This window comes from Crassostrea angulata, chromosome 8, assembly GCF_025612915.1.
Source record: "Crassostrea angulata isolate pt1a10 chromosome 8, ASM2561291v2, whole genome shotgun sequence".
NCBI classification, from domain to species: Eukaryota; Metazoa; Mollusca; class Bivalvia; order Ostreida; family Ostreidae; genus Magallana; species Magallana angulata.
In genome coordinates, this window is record NC_069118.1 from 11,993,091 (window position 1) to 12,011,895 (window position 18,805).

General features: G+C 34.7%; 2 protein-coding genes across 14 annotated transcripts in view; one reads left to right on the forward strand and one right to left on the reverse strand.

Moving 5' to 3' along the window:
• Positions 1–444: 444 nt before the first annotated feature.
• LOC128161228 (bone morphogenetic protein 1-like) lies at positions 445–16,433 on the reverse strand. The gene is made up of 16 exons (XM_052824453.1): positions 16,320–16,433; positions 15,799–15,973; positions 15,053–15,231; positions 13,814–13,920; positions 10,850–10,952; positions 10,258–10,428; positions 8,707–8,922; positions 8,387–8,536; positions 5,993–6,050; positions 4,600–4,738; positions 3,644–3,753; positions 3,241–3,422; positions 2,996–3,126; positions 2,640–2,790; positions 1,591–1,712; positions 445–1,350 (listed from the first exon to the last, which is right to left on the reverse strand). Exons 1-16 carry the CDS (start codon positions 16,387–16,389, stop codon positions 658–660), a joined length of 2,757 nt encoding a protein of 918 aa, XP_052680413.1. The 5' UTR covers positions 16,390–16,433; the 3' UTR covers positions 445–657.
• A 1,036-nt stretch (positions 16,434–17,469) lies between these two features.
• Positions 17,470–18,805, forward strand: part of LOC128159647 (plasma membrane calcium-transporting ATPase 2-like) — a 67,164-nt gene continuing 65,828 nt past the window's right edge. For 9 of the 13 annotated variants that reach the window (XM_052822801.1, XM_052822803.1, XM_052822812.1 and 6 more), the window contains exon 1: positions 17,470–17,587. The gene's annotated coding sequence lies outside the window, so the exon portion shown is untranslated. Of the gene's footprint in view, positions 17,588–18,352; positions 18,804–18,805 lie in introns of those variants that run through there. The other 4 variants (XM_052822817.1, XM_052822813.1, XM_052822814.1 and 1 more) reach the window with 3 other exon arrangements.

Here is an 18,805-nt window from a genome sequence, read left to right on the forward strand (position 1 = left end):
TTTGAGAAAACCCAAATGCATAGTTGTTATGCCAACGAAGCCCTCTACCTAAATTGTAAAATTCATGACCCCTTGGTCAGGGGTACAGGGTATAGGGCCTGAACATTAACACTCTTGGGAGATAGACTAACTGCAGTGTCATTATTGTTCCAATATATTTAATTTAATGTTGACAACAGACCAATACAGCTTGTTCTGCAAGTACAATTTCAACATCATGGCTGGATAAGGTATTAAAATATATACTATTTGAAAACGTGCTTAGCTAGACCCACTGCTTCTGATTGAGAGGATTTTTTGCTGTACAATGTCACAATGCCTCTTGTGTTTGGTTGGAATGGAACATTTGCTGATTGCATTGGCAACACAGACAACTTTCATACATCCTTTAAAAAAGTTCAAAAGTTCAAATATCCATTTAACAATCATAATTAGCTCCATATATAGCAGACTCGTCCGCACTGGTGTTTTATTGTTTAAATTGGCTGATTTATTTTTCTTTGATAACAAAAAAATCCGCAAAATGTGTCGTTAAATTTGTCATCTAAATAAGAAACTACACAATACAAGAATCATTTTAAGACTCGAAATTGTCCAAAAACATTCATTTAATCAAGTATCTAAATATTGGATTTGAGATAACGTTTTCAGTTTCGACTAATTCACATTTTCTTGAATCCAGTTGTAAAACTTTCCTACGTTTGTATAATAACCATATTGGCCTGGTCTGTCGCACCCTACACCCCACGAAACCACGCCCACCAAAACCCAGGGGTGACTGTCCGACAGTTGGACACTCAGTGACCCCCCGCTATCTCCGTAACAGGCGTCACCAAAAAGCGCGCGCTCATAACCCGCACAAAACATGGTGTCCGTGAAGTTTCCAGTCCCAATGTTTGCGCCTGTGCAGATCTCGCGGGAAATGATAGGAACGTATACGTCATGGATAAGATCGGGAGTGTCCTCGATGCTTTCGTACCTCTGACCACATCCAATCACGCGCCCCACCCTCCTTCCCCCACGCCGAGACAGAAACAAATCGTCAATAATACTGGTAGGTTTCAGGCACAGCGGCTGAATTTTTTCGGTGAAATTAACAGCTTCGTCCATTTCTATAAGCGCTATGTCGTTGTCATAACTGGACCTTTCAGCAAACTTCGGGTGGATGATGTACCGCTTGATTTTCCTTTTGACTCCGTCCTTTCCCTTACACTGATTCGTGCCCAGAATGACGTCAATGTTGGACTTGACAAATGGGCGCTTGAATTCGCTTGGATAATGGGCGAAACAATGGGCGGCCGTAACAACCCAGGTATTGGAGATCAGGGTTCCTCCACAAAACGTCTTTTCCTGCAGAAAAGATCTTTATTTACCAATTCATATATTTCTAACCATCAAATGAATTAAAACCGAACAATATTTTATACATGTACATGTTCATTGACAAAAAAAATTGAATTGAAATTATACGTCTTTCCAAATCCAATACCACTTAAAATTCCTTGTTTTGACTCCATGATATTGTTGAAACAATATTTGACTTTTTGTTAATGGCAATGAAACGTTTTCTGAGATTTGTTAGAGAAAGACCTTTTCGTTTTCCCTGAGAATGACATGCCAGGCTGTTGTTTCCATGGTTACTGCTCTTCCGCCACTTATCCTGCTGCTTAGTTGTGGTACCATACCAGATAACGCTGGTACACCACATTTATCTACAAAAAAGTCCACATTCTAACTTTTTTTCTCGACAAAACATCAAGGTATATATTATTCGAAACTATAAAGTAAAATTAAAAAAAAAATAATTCTAGACAAGTGTAGTAAATAAACTACTGCGTAACATGATTAATTACTGTGTTTTCCCGAGCAATACTGTGCCTAATTAAACGCAAGGAATTAATATCCGCGTAAAATCGCGAGATGCATCCTTCGCGGATTTTAAAATCTCGCCATTATTTTCTGAGAGTTGAGTTCCACGTTCGCAATTTTATATTCTCGCAATTTGATACAAACCAGCGGGATCGCGGAATTTAGTACTCGCGTAATATAAGGAATTTACAGTATCGAGTTTGGCATTCTCACTATAGTCTGTCCAAGGACTTTTGGTTACTGCTTCCCTTACTTTTTGACAAATTTTAACGAAAATATACATACCTTTCAAAGAAGTACAATTGAAATCGATTAAGGGAAAATCAAGGATTTCTTTATTGACACCTCATTTATTTTTACCCAGAGAAATTAACAAGAACGAAAACAAACTTCTTACGGAGATTTATAATGGGAAATACTCGGGACACCTATAATTTTTCAACGTAATTATCCGGGTTCTTGTCTGCTGCAATGCAAAATAGACTTTCTATTTTTGGTTGTGTATTGAAACCTGAAGCGATAGAGGGGGCGTTTCAAAACAGATAATCTGGACTTTTTTCATTCTAGCGGACAAACGTAGTTTATACACAAAGGTATTTGTGATTATCGAAATATTAAGCAACGGTGGAATCAGAAACTTGGGACAGAGTATCACTATGTTTGCCTGACCCGCCCAATGCTCACAGCTCTTTGCTATAACTGTCTATGAGGAGTGGAAAGATCATTATTTCGAAAAAATTGGCCATCGGAAATGCAAGATTGCTTTGTACCTTCTTGGTCCATTTTCGTTTCCTCGACAATGGTTAACATTGCAGACCGCTGGGCCGAACAACCACCTTCTCCCTCCGCTTGACAGGAATAGTTTCCTACGTCATTGTGTTTAACCGAATCTATTTTAAGGTAAAATCCACTTGCCAGGATCTGTATGGTAGAAGATCTGTTTGTCTGTTATTTTTATTTATAAAAACTTGTCTATTTCATGACAATATATCATTATTAAATGTACATTAAACAGATTTTGTGAAAATGAAACACATAAGTACAATAAAAACGACATTAGTTTCTAAAAGTTGAGCAGTTATATTAAAAAAAATATTTTTTTAAATTTGTTTTTAGCAAGACCTACCGTATGTTGCGTAGAAAGAAGTTGCTTGCCATCTTTGAACCACGTAATTTTCTTAGCATCAGGAACAAAGCAAGAGAGCAGAACAGTACTTCCGGATTCCACGGCCGTGTCTTCCGGCGGGGTCTCCACGACTATTTTATCAGAAGAGAAAACAAAAGAAGCATTATATTTACGCGTATGAATGTTTAAATGGACAACAGCCAAAGATGATTTCAATCTGTAGAGTACATGCACTTAAGTATTACCTAGAAAGCATTTCTCTTTAAGGCTAAGGCGAAATTCGGTTTCTGCAAAGTCTGTAGCTGTGCTAGCGATACACTTGTATGTTCCTTGAAGTTCCGCATTAAAGTCCCGGACGTCGAGGATTCCTCCAGGTAACACCGTTATATGTGCAGAATCGGACTGTAGGAGCATGCCCTTGAATAACCTATTGGTAAACATTTTAAATATAAATATAATAAATATAAATAGTAAATATAACTCTGGTAATATGTTTATCTTTGCAAACACCATTGTCTTTATTTTAGAGTATAGTGGGCAGATGGTCCACAATTTATTTTCAAGAAAAAAAATACATGTACGTTGTACGCAAGTCTTCTAAATACACCTATGTATTTCCGTAATAGTAACGTTATTTTTGGTACATACCAGATATACTGAGCACTTGGGTCGTTAGAATTACATTCTATTATTTCTCGTTCTCCACGGAACACTGCAAGATCTGAGGGAGACTTCAGCATGATCATTCTTGTGGAATTCTAAAAAATTTTTTTTACATTTTTAACTTTCTCTTAAAAACCGTAAAGCCAATTGTTACCATTTTTGATGTGAAGCATCTCTATGGTAAGGGAAACAAAAATTGTGAAATGCACGACTCTGTCACTCCCGGGTACCACAGGTGTATGCAAAAAAAGCCAAATTTTAAAAAAATCGTCTATACTCCCACAAATGTGAGGAAAAAACTGGTTGCATGATTATGATGTCCATTAAGCCCTCTACTAAAATTGTGAAATGCATGGCCCCTGGTCAGGGGTTTAGGCTTTAGAGTGGGACCAATATGGCCCTATCGTGAAATGTATTAAATCTGAGAAAATATTTTTCTCTACTCCCAAAACCCAATTGCATGGTTATGTTTTCTACATAAATTATAAAAATTCTTGACCCCTGGGATGGCTACAGGGCGGAGCCAATATAGCCATATAAAGAAAATGTATATAATCTTAGAAAAACTTCCTCTTTACTCCCTTTCTAGCAGAGTCTTGTACCTTTTCAATATTAGGTCATGGACTCTATTCTGATATCTTTTTTAAGGTTTTCGCTATTATAGGTTCCATAGTCCTTTATGGAAGATCTCAGACAGGGAGTCGGTCATCATTACTATATTATAATTTTTATACCCCAGAATGAAACTTAATTTAAAACATATTAAAATGACAAGTTTGTGTATGGGCTATGGTACTCAGGTGACCGTTAAGGCCTATAGGCCGTTTGTTTCTTTTTAAGCATAAATGTTAATACGCGATTTGAGCACAACAGCAATTGCTTTAACGTATTTTTATGGAACAAAACTTTTCAACGTTGGTGATAGGCAATCTTTATCTGACCTTTTCGCTGTTGCCTTTGATTCTACAGAACGCCCCTGTGTAGCCATGGTGACAGAAACACTTGAATTCCCCTTGGTGATTTTGGACACAGTCGCCATGGTTACAGATATCCACCGGGCACTTTAGTCCAGCCACACAGCTGGTAAAAATACAAGTACAGCGCAGGTTTTCACTGAGTATAATATATTTAATGTATATACATAAACAAAAGTATATGTTATATATATATAAATTACAAAAAGATAAATGACGCGGTGACTGATTGAAAGACCTAAATACTAAAAGAGTTTCGTTCCTCTGTTTTTGGGTAGCCATTTTGGGTCACCTCTATTCTGGAAATTATGCATCATATATTCATTCTACTCATAAATTCATATTTTATAATGCCAATTACACTATATTAAATAAAATAGTATGGAAAAATTACATATTTACAGAGTTTAGAAGTGGACTATATTTTTTTAGCGGAAGGTTTTTAAGAAGAAAATGAACAGTTTTCATAACTCAGTTGTTTTAAAGTACCGTCACTTAAGCTTCCTTATTTTTGGTACAAACAAAATTTCCAGATAGTTTTGTATTAGGATATCTTCATTGTGTTACGAAAAACATATTTTGCAATGTTTCAGTATTTATATCGACACATATTGGCAAATTTAACTTATATTTCATAAAAGTCAAGGAAAAATGAATCCCAATTTTTGCCTAAAATTAGCTTATTTATAGACCCATACTTTTGGTTATATTTTCTGAATTTATAAGAATTTTCTGACAAGTCTATCATAATTAGAGAAAAGGTTTGAGACTTTTAAATAATTGCATAACATGTTAAATCGTTAAAAAGTGTTTTAACAGTGCAAGAAGGTCAATATACTAGGGGAGGAAATTGTAACATTTTTCTTTACGATAATTTTAATTTTATTGATTTTAAATAGTATTATTTTTATTCGATGACATGGTTCATTCCGATAAAAAAAATATAGAGAGAAAGCGATTTATGTGCAATCTGCACTTTCAGTACAGATAGGTCATATTAAATACACCGTAGCGCCGAATGAAGCATATAGACCCCAAAATTTTTGGTTAAGCTATGTGTGTAGATTTTTTAAAAATACTTTAGAAAAAAAAATTAAGACTTTTGATCGCAGGTTCAAACGTCCTTAAGCATCAATTTGTAACATTTTATTATTCTTTTTTAACGTGATGCTGCTGGAATAAATTGCAATTTTTCTACATTATAAATGCATTCATAAACGTTAAGTCTTGATAAACATATTTTATCTGTATATGTTATTGGGGTTTTTAACCCGTTTCTCTGGTTTATTCATGTTCATATTTGTTACGTATTTTCATTTTATTTTTCAAGAATAAGATTTTTTAAAAGCGGAATACTCACGTGAGAGATCCGCCCTGGTTCACACAAACAGTCCCCGGCAGGCAGGACGGATAACATGCTACAGAACAGACAAACAGTTTAACTTTATTATCATCATCCCAATCTCATCTAAGTAATAAATCGACTGAAACAAAGGCAAAACTTCAACTCTAACAATGATTTAAAATGGCTATTATTTCCTCATTAAAAATTCGATGAATAAAAATACATGTAAGTTAAATATTAGATTGTCACATTTTTTTTTTTACAAGAAGAACCAAATATGAACCATATTCCACAGTCGGATATGGTAACTGGGAACTCATTACATGATACAGATCGTGGGGCCCAAGGGTAAAGTTGGTCTTGGCCTAGTCAAAACTACCGGTAATATGGTCATATAATATTCATATTTAAAATGTACTTCATAAATTAATATGCAGATTATCTTAATTTTGTTTTGAGTTACTAGGTTTTATATGTACATTCATTTCGATAATCCATGCCTTAATCTATTTTTTGTTCAGAATTATTTCGCAAATATTGACACGTGCATATTTTGCTGTCTGAACTTATCTTTATCTAAGGGGAAAAATGAAAAGACATTTGGATGATATAATTCATTCAAAGAAATTGTCTGTTACGATCATTGTCAATTAGCTTATAAATTGAAAATAGTAGGGGGAGAGGGGGATTGCAACCCCTCCCCCTCCGGTTAAACCTACGCACAGTCTCTGATTACGATTGCGTTCTTGTATTTTGCATATTATACATTCTAGGGATTTTACAGTCAGTTTTACTAGTAAATCTTCCGTAAAACTGCTGTCATCGCCAGTGCCGTGGGATTTCTTCCCGATGAGCTGAGTTTGCCCCTCGGACCCTTTACTTGGTGATTTATTGGTATAAAACATTCATTTATTGAAAGATGCCATAACATATTCATGCCCAACACCATAATGATATTGAAATTAATGAGCGGAGGTTTTCCCAAATATTGACGAAGCATTATCAAATGATAGTGTAATTATTTTCATCAGTGGAATAAATCATATGTTATCATGGTCCTTCATTTAATAAAGCGTTGTGTGACGTTTCAAATATTAACCATATGAAATATTAAACATATGAACCAGCATCAAATATTTTTTGACAGGTCTTATCACCTCAAAAGAAGTGAAATAGATGGTGAAATCAAAGTACTGAAGTACTGACGGGAATTCATTTTATCGATTATTATAAATTTTAGAATCAACGATACGTTATTTTGCATGGCAAGTAGTTTCTTATATGTATTTGAATTACAACATTTTTATAATAACTTCTTGGTATAAAGTTCAGAAGGATTTTTATAGAAAAAAAATTAATCAAGGAATAAGGAATAATTCTTTTGATTATTACGGCCGATACGGTTAGGGTGATCAAATCCATGATAGATACATCGTTTGCGTCATTGATGAAATCTATTGGACTATACGTTACAAATCTGATACGTAGTGATAACACATATTTAATGCTGTTGTTTCTCGATTGACTATAGCTGCGTTAGTAGTCAAATGTATATCGGAAAAGCATATAGCACATTGTCCAAAACATTGTTAACTTATATATATTCCACATAATTAATGACTGGCGAGGAAATGGACGCAGACTACAGTCCTTTCAGTTGAGGATTGTCGCAAATATGATTCGAACCTTAGGAGGCATTGGACCCCATATTATACATGGTGTAATTTCTTTACAAACCAACATGAATTTAACTTTTTTTACATTTTTTTAAAATTTTTTCGCTATCTTGACATCTAAAAACACAGCTTAGTATGATAAAGCGCCAGATTAAAATTAAACCCGATCAGATTTTTTTTTTAATTTTATCATAATAAGAATTTAAGAATACGTTTTTTGTTAAATATCGCAAAATTTGAAGTTTTTGCAACAAAGATAATATTTTGAGTGTGACGTATTTTAATCTACATGTGTCCCATACCACCTTAAAGAACAAGAAACGGTACATCTAGTTACATAGAACTGCAGCCATAATGCCGAACCTCGGGTTAGTCTTCTGAAGTCATTGGGATGCCCAAACTAAACAAGGGTGTACGTTATCAAAATAACACAAAAACATTAATCAAGAAGTTTTTATATTCCTTCTCCAATTGTCATCGCTTTATTCAAATCTTGAAAAACAAATAACATGTAAATGTAAATAAATTACAATATTTTTATCGAAATATCCTCCCCGGTTTTTTGGGGTTTTTTTTATTTCGCCTTTTTCGCCCTTGTTGTCAGTTTTGATTTTTAGATTAGTGCGTTAATGAGAAAAAGTATCTATCATACAACTGTGTCTGACGAATACAAGACGGACTGAAACCGTTAGCAAGTGTTGAAGGACGATTACTATATGATTAATGTGTCTACCTTTTTTAGGGATGAGTTGGAAAGTTGCCTGGTAGCCTCTCCAGTGAATCATGGAGTCGGACCGGAACTCCAGTCGAATACTCTCAGAGGCGGATTCGAACACACGACTCTCCTCAGGCAGTCCGCATAGCCTCCCTATCTGTGTAGACTCTACAAAATCAATGCGCCTTGTAATAGTGTCATGTTGTATAAGTTTTGAATTTATACTGCCACCCGGTAAATTCAAAATGTACAACATGACAATAGAACGCATCCTTTTAATTCATCAACATACATGCAATTAATTTACTATTTTGTTTTATTTAAACTAAATGTCATACCCAGATGTTCTGTTGCAAAAACTGTCAGCGAATCAAAGGAACAGTTTTCATACGATTCCATTTCTATGAACGTGACGTTAACTTGAATCACGTGATTGGTTTTCGGAGCCCGGATGATAGTTCTACAGAACGCGTTGTTTGGGTAATCCTCCGGGTACCCTGGGCTGGATATAGTCCCATTGGGCACGTTCTCTATAGTGGTATTACAACCAGTGTCTGCAAAGAAAAGATTTTCCTTGTATCAAGAGAAATGAAATGGCGCATTTCAATAAGCTAGTGTTATATACAGTTTGATAAAACTCGGTGGAACGAGTTGGATGGTAAATCAAAATATTCAGTTTATATTAATTGTGTTTATATAGACGTTTTAATCTAATTTCTGTTCGGACCAAACATCATTGAAAAGGAAGAGAAGAAAATTTGATATCATATGTTATAATACATGTATTCAATTCAAATCAGTCCAATTACTTTACAAATGAATTGTGGGTCCTCAGTGGGAAATAAGATGGTAGTACATTTATGTATATTTATATTCGGTGTGTATTTCTCCTTATTTTTGCTTTGGAAATCTGGGGTTTTCAATAAAAAATGCAAAATCTAATCACGGGCTATGAGCACAGAAAAACGTTACCACGCGTTTTGAATTCATTTATTACTGTAAAAAATGAAACATTCAAACTTATACATAACCAATTTGATGTGTACCCATGAAGAAACAGTTAAATCATATTGATTCGATTATAAAGTAGAGTTTTCTCGACAAAGTGTCTGGCACTATATTTTTAGCCGCGGAAGAGAACTGATTAAATAACATGTTTTATGGCTGTTCCATCTATTATTCATATCCCTGTCAAAGAGCGTATATAATGGCGACGATACACAAATATTTCATACCAGTAAACATCAATATAAATAAAAGTATAAGCATAGTATGCTTAATTTCTATATTGTCGGTATAGCACACCGATTACTAGCGCTAAAGTGCGGTATTGTATAAATAGTGCCTGTTTGGGAGGGTAACAGTTGAAATTGACACCCCGAGGAAACCATTGTCAACCTCCGCTTCGCGTCGGTTGACAATGGTTTTCGAGGGGTGTCAATTTCAACCGTTATCTTCCCGAACAGGCACTATTTATTTTATTATACTGAATGTTTTAATTAGAGAATTTTTATATTGCTTTTATATAGAAATGACGTGAATTCTACGCCGAACCGTACGCGCATAATTTACGCGCATGTAACAATTCGTTGTGTTACCCGTTGCTAAGTGTGTTGCTAACGCTGAGGGTAATAGAATGGATTATCAACTGCGTCTTAACCAATCAGATTTAACATGAAAGTATAATAAGATAATTTGTCTGCAAGGCCTTGTGTGCTATATGACCGACGATACCCAAAAATAAGCATTCAATGCTCAAAAACAAACAATATGCACAATATACAATCAATAATGTAAGTTCTTGCTGAAAAACTATTGTATATAATTACAATGGTAACAATTAATTCATGTGTGATGTTCAATGGAACATTTGTTTGTGGTTATATTACCATGCCCTCTTGGCCGATTTGAGCTGTTAGCGTTGCGGGATTTTGCGTATATCTTGAAGCCCCGCCCCTCTTGGAAATAATCAGAGGTAAAAACTAACAGTAGAGAATTTGACTGGCTGCTTATGGTCAGGTTTCTCTGTTTTCCACAAAGCGTTGTGAGGAGTTTGTCATCTGGAAAACAAGCATAATCCACAACAACTTTTTGGTTATGTTCAAATCATTTTGAATATATACCGGTATGTCAACAGAAATAAAATGGTTTTGGGTCAAGAACAATCTACTTTCTGTAAACGTGGAAATGTTTGAAAAAGTGTGATTTTATTTTCACAAAATTCATTCTGTCTCAAAATTGCTTGAATTTTTATAAATCAAATATTTGTCATCTAGACAACGACCTTCAATATAACTTTCGGAAAGTGGTTCTGGTACGAATTCTACACTGTAAAATTTTTCAGATTTCCTAATAAACTTTTTTTTAGAAATATCCTGGTATATCATATATTTACAATTTTGACACTAAATTAAGTATCACAACGGAATTAAAGTCTTGAATAATCTTATCTTCATGCATATGCATGCATAGTAAACGTACGTGACGTTATTCCTTCAAAGAAGTCAATACGGTCAAACAAACAGGTGCCGTCTGTGACGTCAAGAAAAGAAACCCATAATTCGGTGTGGGAGCCAACCGGAAACTGGAAATTGAAAAAAAAAATTGGTGTACACCGCTGCTTTTTTTTCTTCAATTCTGGTCGATAATGAATGTATGGCAACATATCATATTCGTAGATTAAGTAAACAATTTATTTTTATAGAATGAAGTTTACCTGTTTGAGTTGTATCGAGTTGCACAATAACATCCGTATGTGACGGATATGTTTTTGTGACAATAAGGATGTTATTGGAAGTATGTTTTCTTTTTTTACCGGTTATTAAAACACTGCAATTCAAGTAGTAACCAGAATATGTAGACAAAAAAATGTACATCTGAATAAATATTTACTGTTTCAGTTTTATTGTCCATAAATTACAATGCATTGACCATATCGATAAATATATTTCTAACATTTGTAAAATAACAAAAGGTATTTAAATAAACTTTATAAAAAAAATCATGTTTTGAAATATATTGAAGTCATGTAAATATATAATGTGCATATATATCTTCCGTAGTGGGGATTTTTACCAGGTATACAGTGCCAAATATACACTATACTTAAAGTTTGAAACTAGCTATTCAAACATTCTACTATTGCTTACATTTGTTTACTATACCCAGCATTTTATACATTCAAAAGTGTTATCTCTCCGGCTAAAGGCAGTCTTGGTTATTTAAAGTTCAGACTCAGTTTCAAGTATAGGATGTGATTAGATAGAAACAATTAAGTGTCAATTGGTTTTTAAAGTTGATGTCTCATTTCGATCTATGTTTAAATCGAAATATCGCCCTGTTCCGGTGATAATGCAAAGCAGACTAAATTTATCGGTCATTTGAGTACTAAGATTATTTCCAAAAAAAAAAAAACAACCGAAAAATCCAAAACAAGCCTATATCCCCCGAATTTAGTGAAAATCGAACGCCGCGAGACCGTCAAATCTGTTTCGGAGTCGCAGTACCTAATGAAGGAATCAATACAGAAATGTTGTTAATAAAACCAAGAAAACCAAACGGGGGTCTGACCAAGTCCACCAAAAAACTCTGATGACTTCTCACTACCACAAAAGATAACCAAACGGGGGTCTGACCAAGTCCACCAAAAACTCTGATGACGCCTCAATACCACAAAAAAATCTCAAATGGAATTTCATCATCAAAGACCTGTGACGTTTAACTAATTCAGTAATTCAATAACTAATTAGTTCAAACGTTAATGATTAAGATACTTCGAGATGTGATTCCGAGAGCATACAGTTTACTTTGTCTACGTTAATAACAGCCGTACGTGATTTTGAAAACTATTTCTTCGGTTTACGTCCTAACGTTGTCCATTCTTTTCTTTTTTTTTTCTTTTCTTATTTGGGGGGGGGGGGGGGGGGGGGGGGGGGGTCATAAAACAACTTTTTGAGATAGATGATTTACGGATAACCTACTTATGATGGTATTTTCATCAATAAGAATCTTTTTAATACAATGCGTTTATATCTTAATTCTGTATTTAGTATTTATACCTATATGTGACTGACGTCAGCGTAGACTGTTAACGCTTTATCACTCAGCTTATCCCCCTGCAAATCCTTCAAATATTAAAGCTCAAGTTGCTCAAAACAGGGCAATTGGTTATCTCTGATTCTCAATAAATCAAAATATAGTGGGTTTATTCGCGGTTGGAATCAAATATCCTGTCACCATTTCCCGCCATCTTATCAGACTTATTGGAGTAATCCTTAAAGCAGCGTCAATAGGAACTGTATGCCTTTAATATCTGTACAACCTCAGCCGTCGCCCTATATTGTAAATCAAACGTGTAACTGAACTTTGTCATTGATATAGAGAGTTTAGTCTGCAGATACTGATAAGCTATTAAAGATAAAATTCTCAACAAAAAAGAACTGGTTAGCCAATATATAGAGAATAGTCAGGTACTTTGGTGACCATCAAATATTTTTAAAATGAGGTGTTTTTTCTCAAATCTTTAAAGCCTTAATAGATTACTATACAACATTTTATGTCCCTTCTAATGTTTCAGAAATAACACATTAGATGTGAAAATTGACACCCGTTGGAATAGTAACGACGTAGAAAGTAGAGAGACGTAGAAAAGTGGGGAAAATTAAAAACTTCTTGCTAATTTCAAAACGATGATACTTTTGCTTTTTCTGAAATCCTTGTTTTTGAAAACTTCATCGCAAAGGTCTCTTTTTACCGAAATTCAATTTCAATTTATATTGCATGGAAGGCTAGAACATTTTTAAAACAAATTAATCAGAGAAAATCAGAGTGTTGTGTAATTCTTTCACTAGAGTTTCAAAATGTTTAATTCCTCTCGATTTATCCGAAGACGTGGGTTATGTATCTTACAGTGCCGACTTCCACCTTCATACCCTCATATTAACTCAGGTTTTTTTTTTTACGAAGGAGTGGAGGATCACGAAGTCATCATAGCCATAATAGTACATTTATTCACAAACATGTGTCGCTACAGTATAAGTTCTGAATACACTTTACAAACTAGTAATTATGCTATACAAATACAATATTGCTGCTCTGAAAATGTAAAAAAAAATTTATAAATTAGAAGGATACATTTATTTTTATGGTTAGAAGAACTTTTTTTTGATTTCACAAATAGTTAGAAAGAGAGTAGCTACCCCCCCCCCCCCCAAAAAAAAAAATACTTATAGTAGTATGTCATTAACAGACACACATCACAAATCAGCGGAATTTACTCTTGAGCAACAATGCACATTTGCTATAATAACCAATTGATCTCGTTTTAACCTTAAAATTCTGCAAGGGTTAGTTAAGAACTTTCATCGTACCCAACAAAACTTCACTTTATCCGAGATTTCGCTTTCAGTTCTAGACAAGCTATACTGTACATTTTAAAGAACCGACCTGAACCCTGTAGAGACAGACTTGATTTGGTGGGTAGCGGCCGGGGTGACCCGGGGATGTAATGACCTCATCACGCGTGATCACCTTGTCACAACTAACAGCGCCATCTGTAATCAAACAAAGTGGAATCTTTTGTCATGGAGGAGGATCGTTATCATCATCATCATCATCATCATCATCATCATCATCATCATTTTTATTTCATTGACATAAATTAAGATTACGTTTAATCAGAATGAAAATAAATGAAAATAAATACCACTGATGATACAATGTGAATTTATTAAATTTGATTTTTCAAGGGGGTCCGTATTAACACCCCCCCCCCCCCCCCCAGATCCGCGCATGATATACATGCCAAAGAGTAAGTACTGGCACACGACTAGTCCCAACATTCCTTTATAACTAAAGAGGACTAAATGAACTTGCCTACAACCTTGTGCTTGCTAATCATATTTCATACGATAATAAAAACATTGTACTTCACACGGCCAAAAATAACTACAAAAGCTTTAACGTAATCAGACTAGTTGCAAAAATAAAGTAATCGACTTAAAATTAATTATACTAGGTACAAAAATAAAGTCGTCAATGACTAAAAGTTAATGAAACTCTTCAACTTGAATAAAGTAGGCTGACTTTAGCCTGTGAGTGAGCATAGATTCCCAATCCGTGCCATCCGTCAACTATGGTTAAGAAATAAATCCTCCGTAAAATTTAGAAAGACAGCAATAAACCGAGCACCATTTACATGTGAGGTTTCTCTGACTGACAGGGATCAGATATTAGTCCCCGAGTTAATGCTAAAGAAGCCATCGGGGCCGATAGGGGAAGACCTAAGACTGTTGTATTTTGGAGTCGCTGTAGCAGCTTTAATCATGCATCAGAGGGAAAACATGCCCATCGAGACTGTATGAACACAGCTTCGAGGAAGGCGTTGACCTACCTAAACGCTGAACTTTAAAAAAAAATGTTTTAAGGATTATAAAGTTAAGTAGTTCTTGGCTGTTTGAAAATACGTTCATATTGAGTTCTTTTGATTTAAAAAATAAGATATGTTGAAATTTTTTTATCATGATCGATGCCTTCGAATTCTAGATGTACATGTATACTATACAATAATCCCACTTGCTATCGCTAAAATTAACTATTCGCCAAAAAAAATGATTTACACTATACGTTTATCTTCAAAGAACAAAAAATAGTTACAGTATATTGCCTTTCATGCTTGTTTGTTACCTTTCGGAACAGTTTTAAATGTTAGTCGAAACCCATTGTCCTGAAAAAACCCGTCGGACACAAAATACAGATAGACTTTGTTGGATTCCGACAAAAACCTGAGAGGTTTGTATCCGCAGAATTTGCCGACAGAGGCGCTGCTGTTCTCCCAGCCGTCTCGTATCTCCAGGTAGTCCCAGCTGTAAATAGGACCAATCGAATTAATTCGAGTTAAGATGTATCCTTATTACAAAACTCTGAGATAAACTTATGTTCATCGCCCAAAAAGATCCACTACTCCAGATCCCTTTACCCTATACAGGATGTGGAATGTTTGACTATAGAAGATGGTCACGGCACCAAATTTGCAGGAAGGGGTAAAAGTGGGACACAACGGATGATCATGATGATAGAGGGGTTTAAACCTATCTGGTTTTATAGACATGTATATATATTCTTCTCTCTTCCTTTTATATTCTATGTCATGACCAGCCACTAGCTAGGATTATCGGACCATGGTTTGCAGTCGTCAAAGGCAAACAATATTAACTTATAAGGGATGGAAGACACATGCAAAAGTTTGAGGGAGGCGCCCAACAAATCACAAGGTAAAAGATCTTACTATTTTGCACTTTGTCTTATTCCTTTGTGCTTTAAAACATATTTTTAAGTAGGCTATCTGTTTAACCGCGTTCGTATATCTCGTATATATATAGTCTCTTGTGTAGAAGTTTCCTTGGTAAGTACTTTTTATCAGTCTGACTCACGTGCATCCGGGGGACTCCTCCACAGCCCACTCCGTGGAGACCAGCGCCACCCTTTGATCGGGCCCCGCCTGGATTTCCCAGCGACAGTTTAAGTTCGGTGAGTAATTAGATCCGTGCGTGGGCACCCTAATGTCCCCAGAGCTCTCCGCCTCAAAAATACCCCCACAAAACTCCCCTGTAATAGTGTTATTTCAATACGTATATATAGAAATTCTTTTTTCTCAAAAACACCATGATTAAAAAGATTAAAAAGAGTCTGCATGTAATGTGATTATAACAGTCCAAAGAGAATATAAGGCTCCAATTACAGCCATCAAGCCGGAAGATAATTCTTTGAATCATTCTTTTATCATCTATAAACGGTGATTAATTCTATAACACAATTTAGGCGTGTATATATGCATACAATGTCAACATTCTTGAACAATTCCTTCTTGGCCTTATCCTACATGTATATATACAACAGTTAGCGTACTGAGGCCAATCATAACCTAGATGCTAGATACTAAAGTACATCTTACCTGGAACTGTCGCAGACATCCCTGTCCTTAGGGTAGCCATCAGCCATAGTGGCCAAATATTGGGGAACATACTGGTGGACCCAACGTTATAAAACAGTAACAAGTCTCTGAATGTGTAACTTTAGCGGAAATGAACACAAGTGCCCTCTGACTGAAATATTCGTGAAATCTCTCTCTCTCTCTCTCTCTCTCTCTCTCTCTCTCTCTCTCTCTCTCTCTCTCTCTCTCTCTCTCTCTCACAAATGAACATTTTTCATAACTCAGTTGTTATAGAGTACCGTCACTGAAGCCTCCTTATTTTCAGTTCAAACAAAATTCCAGATAGTTTGTGCATTAGGATATCTTCATTTTGTTACGAAAAACATAATTTTACAATTTTTCAATATTTCTATCGACATATATATATTGGCAAATTTAACTTATAATTCATAAAAGTGAAGGAAAAATGAATTCCAATTTTAGACTAAAATCAGCTTATTTCATGCCATATCTCAAATTTTACATAATAGACCCATACTTTTTGTTTTATTTTCTGAAATTTTAAGCTTTTTCTGACAAGTTTATCATAATTTGAGAAAAAGTTTGAGACTTTTAAATAATTTCATTACATGTTAAATTGGTAATGGATAAAAATATCATTTTATCAGTGCAAAAAGGTCAAAATATCAATTAGGTGAAGAAATTGTAACATTTTTTTTTCGTGATAATTTTAATTTTATTTATTTTAAATAGTATAATTAAAAAAATTGTATTTGATGCCATGGTTAATATAGAGCGGGGGAAAGCGATTTGTGTGCAATCTGCACTTTCAGTGCAGAGAGGTCATTATAAATACACCGTAGCGCCAAATGAAGCATATAGACCCCAAAATTTTGTTTTGAATTTTGATTAAGCTATGTTTGTAGATTAAAAAAAAATACTTTAGAAAAAAACTTTAAGACTTATTTAACGTCCTTAACATGGTTATATTGGTTTGTAGCAGTTGTTAAAACCTCTCTCGTCTTCTTCCTAGCTGCAGGTGCGAGTAATCATTGATATGCAGTAAAAAAAAAATGATATTTTCATATAATGCAATAAGGAGTACGGTAAAAAATAAATAAATCATATTTTATCTATCGCTATGGCACGTTGGCTTTAAAAATGGCGGGAAATAATTGACGTCAAAGTATCCTCGGAGATTACGACCAAATGAATCTGGCCAATGAAAAGTACGTTTACAAAGAAGGTTTAGGTCTGCAAAGAGGATACTCCGTATATTTCGCCTGAGTGTAAGTGTTATGACATGTTAAACTAGGTAAATGCAATATATAATTTTTGTTTATGTAAACTGAACCTTTTGATTTCTTGTTCTTTACTCATGATACATGTATGCATATCGGTGCCGATTTGTGAATGGAAAAATAAGCCGGGATTTCACCCAAAATGGCGGTGGCCGACACTCCAGCATAACGATTTGTAAATGATCCGTGTATATGCCGGTCTCTTGCATGTTTTAAACAGTTGTAATATTCGGTATTGATTTAGATATGTACATACATGATAAATATCTTTTCTTTTTGGAGTATATTGTTTGTCATGTTATGATAGACATTATTTGACATGTCAAATGTTGTACCAAACCTTTTTACAAAATGATCTATATTGTTCGTAATTGATAAGAAATTTTGTCATGAAAGGAAAACAAAAATGATTCTAAATTACAGTTATAAAAAATAATTAAGAAAAATCAATGGGATCCACAGAAAGTCTATACACCAGTATGAATAAACACAAGTTGGTATTTATAAACAGAGTATCATGTTTACGGTAGCAGTATCAGCTTACACTGTAACTGATTCAAATGGTTGTTGTCAGACATCTTTTTGTGTAATTATGTTTTCAAGCCCCCGAAATAATACTTTGCTGTGTCCTAATATTGATCAGTTATTTGAATTGTCAGCATTTTAAAGTCAGAACAGGGACGTATATACTGTATGTACGTCCCTGGTCAGAATTACATGTATGATGATTAATTTCAAGTTTCATTTTCTTAATATTATAGAAAGAGATGTATACTGTAGCTGGTCATTACAGATGTTCATTAGTTAGATTAGAATTACATAATACTTGAACGAGGGAGAAGAAATACCTCATTGAGTGCGTCAAGATCTTTTTTATGCCTAATTTGTCATGTTCATTATTTATGAGCTAGCCACAAGGTGAATTTTTTTACACTGGCTTTTTTCTTCTGTAATGGAGTAAGATCTGTCTCTTTATGGCTGTAGGGGAGACAGAACAACACTGCTCAGTGGTCTGCTTCATCTGTCTGAGAAACTTTTAATTGTCTTTATGCCACTCATACATGTTTTTATGCATTTGGTAAATCAATTATTGGCCAGGATTTGAAAGGCTTGGATGTGTGGATTCGACTGCATTGATGTCTGTGCTGAATTCACTGACTTAGCAAGGTTCAACCGAGAGAGAAAAATTGTGACAGGTATTTGGGT

Bases quoted from the DNA above. Each gene is read 5' to 3' on its own strand.
- LOC128161228 (XM_052824453.1), bottom strand. From the start codon at position 16,389: ATGTTCCCCAATATTTGGCCACTATGGCTGATGGCTACCCTAAGGACA. The intron at 10,429-10,849 runs GTACGTTTACTA...CTTGTTTTCCAG, and splicing joins CTTTGAAGGAATAACGTCAC to ATGACAAACTCCTCACAACG. The intron at 1,351-1,590 runs GTCTTTCTCTAA...TCTTTTCTGCAG, and splicing joins TTCTCAGGGAAAACGAAAAG to GAAAAGACGTTTTGTGGAGG.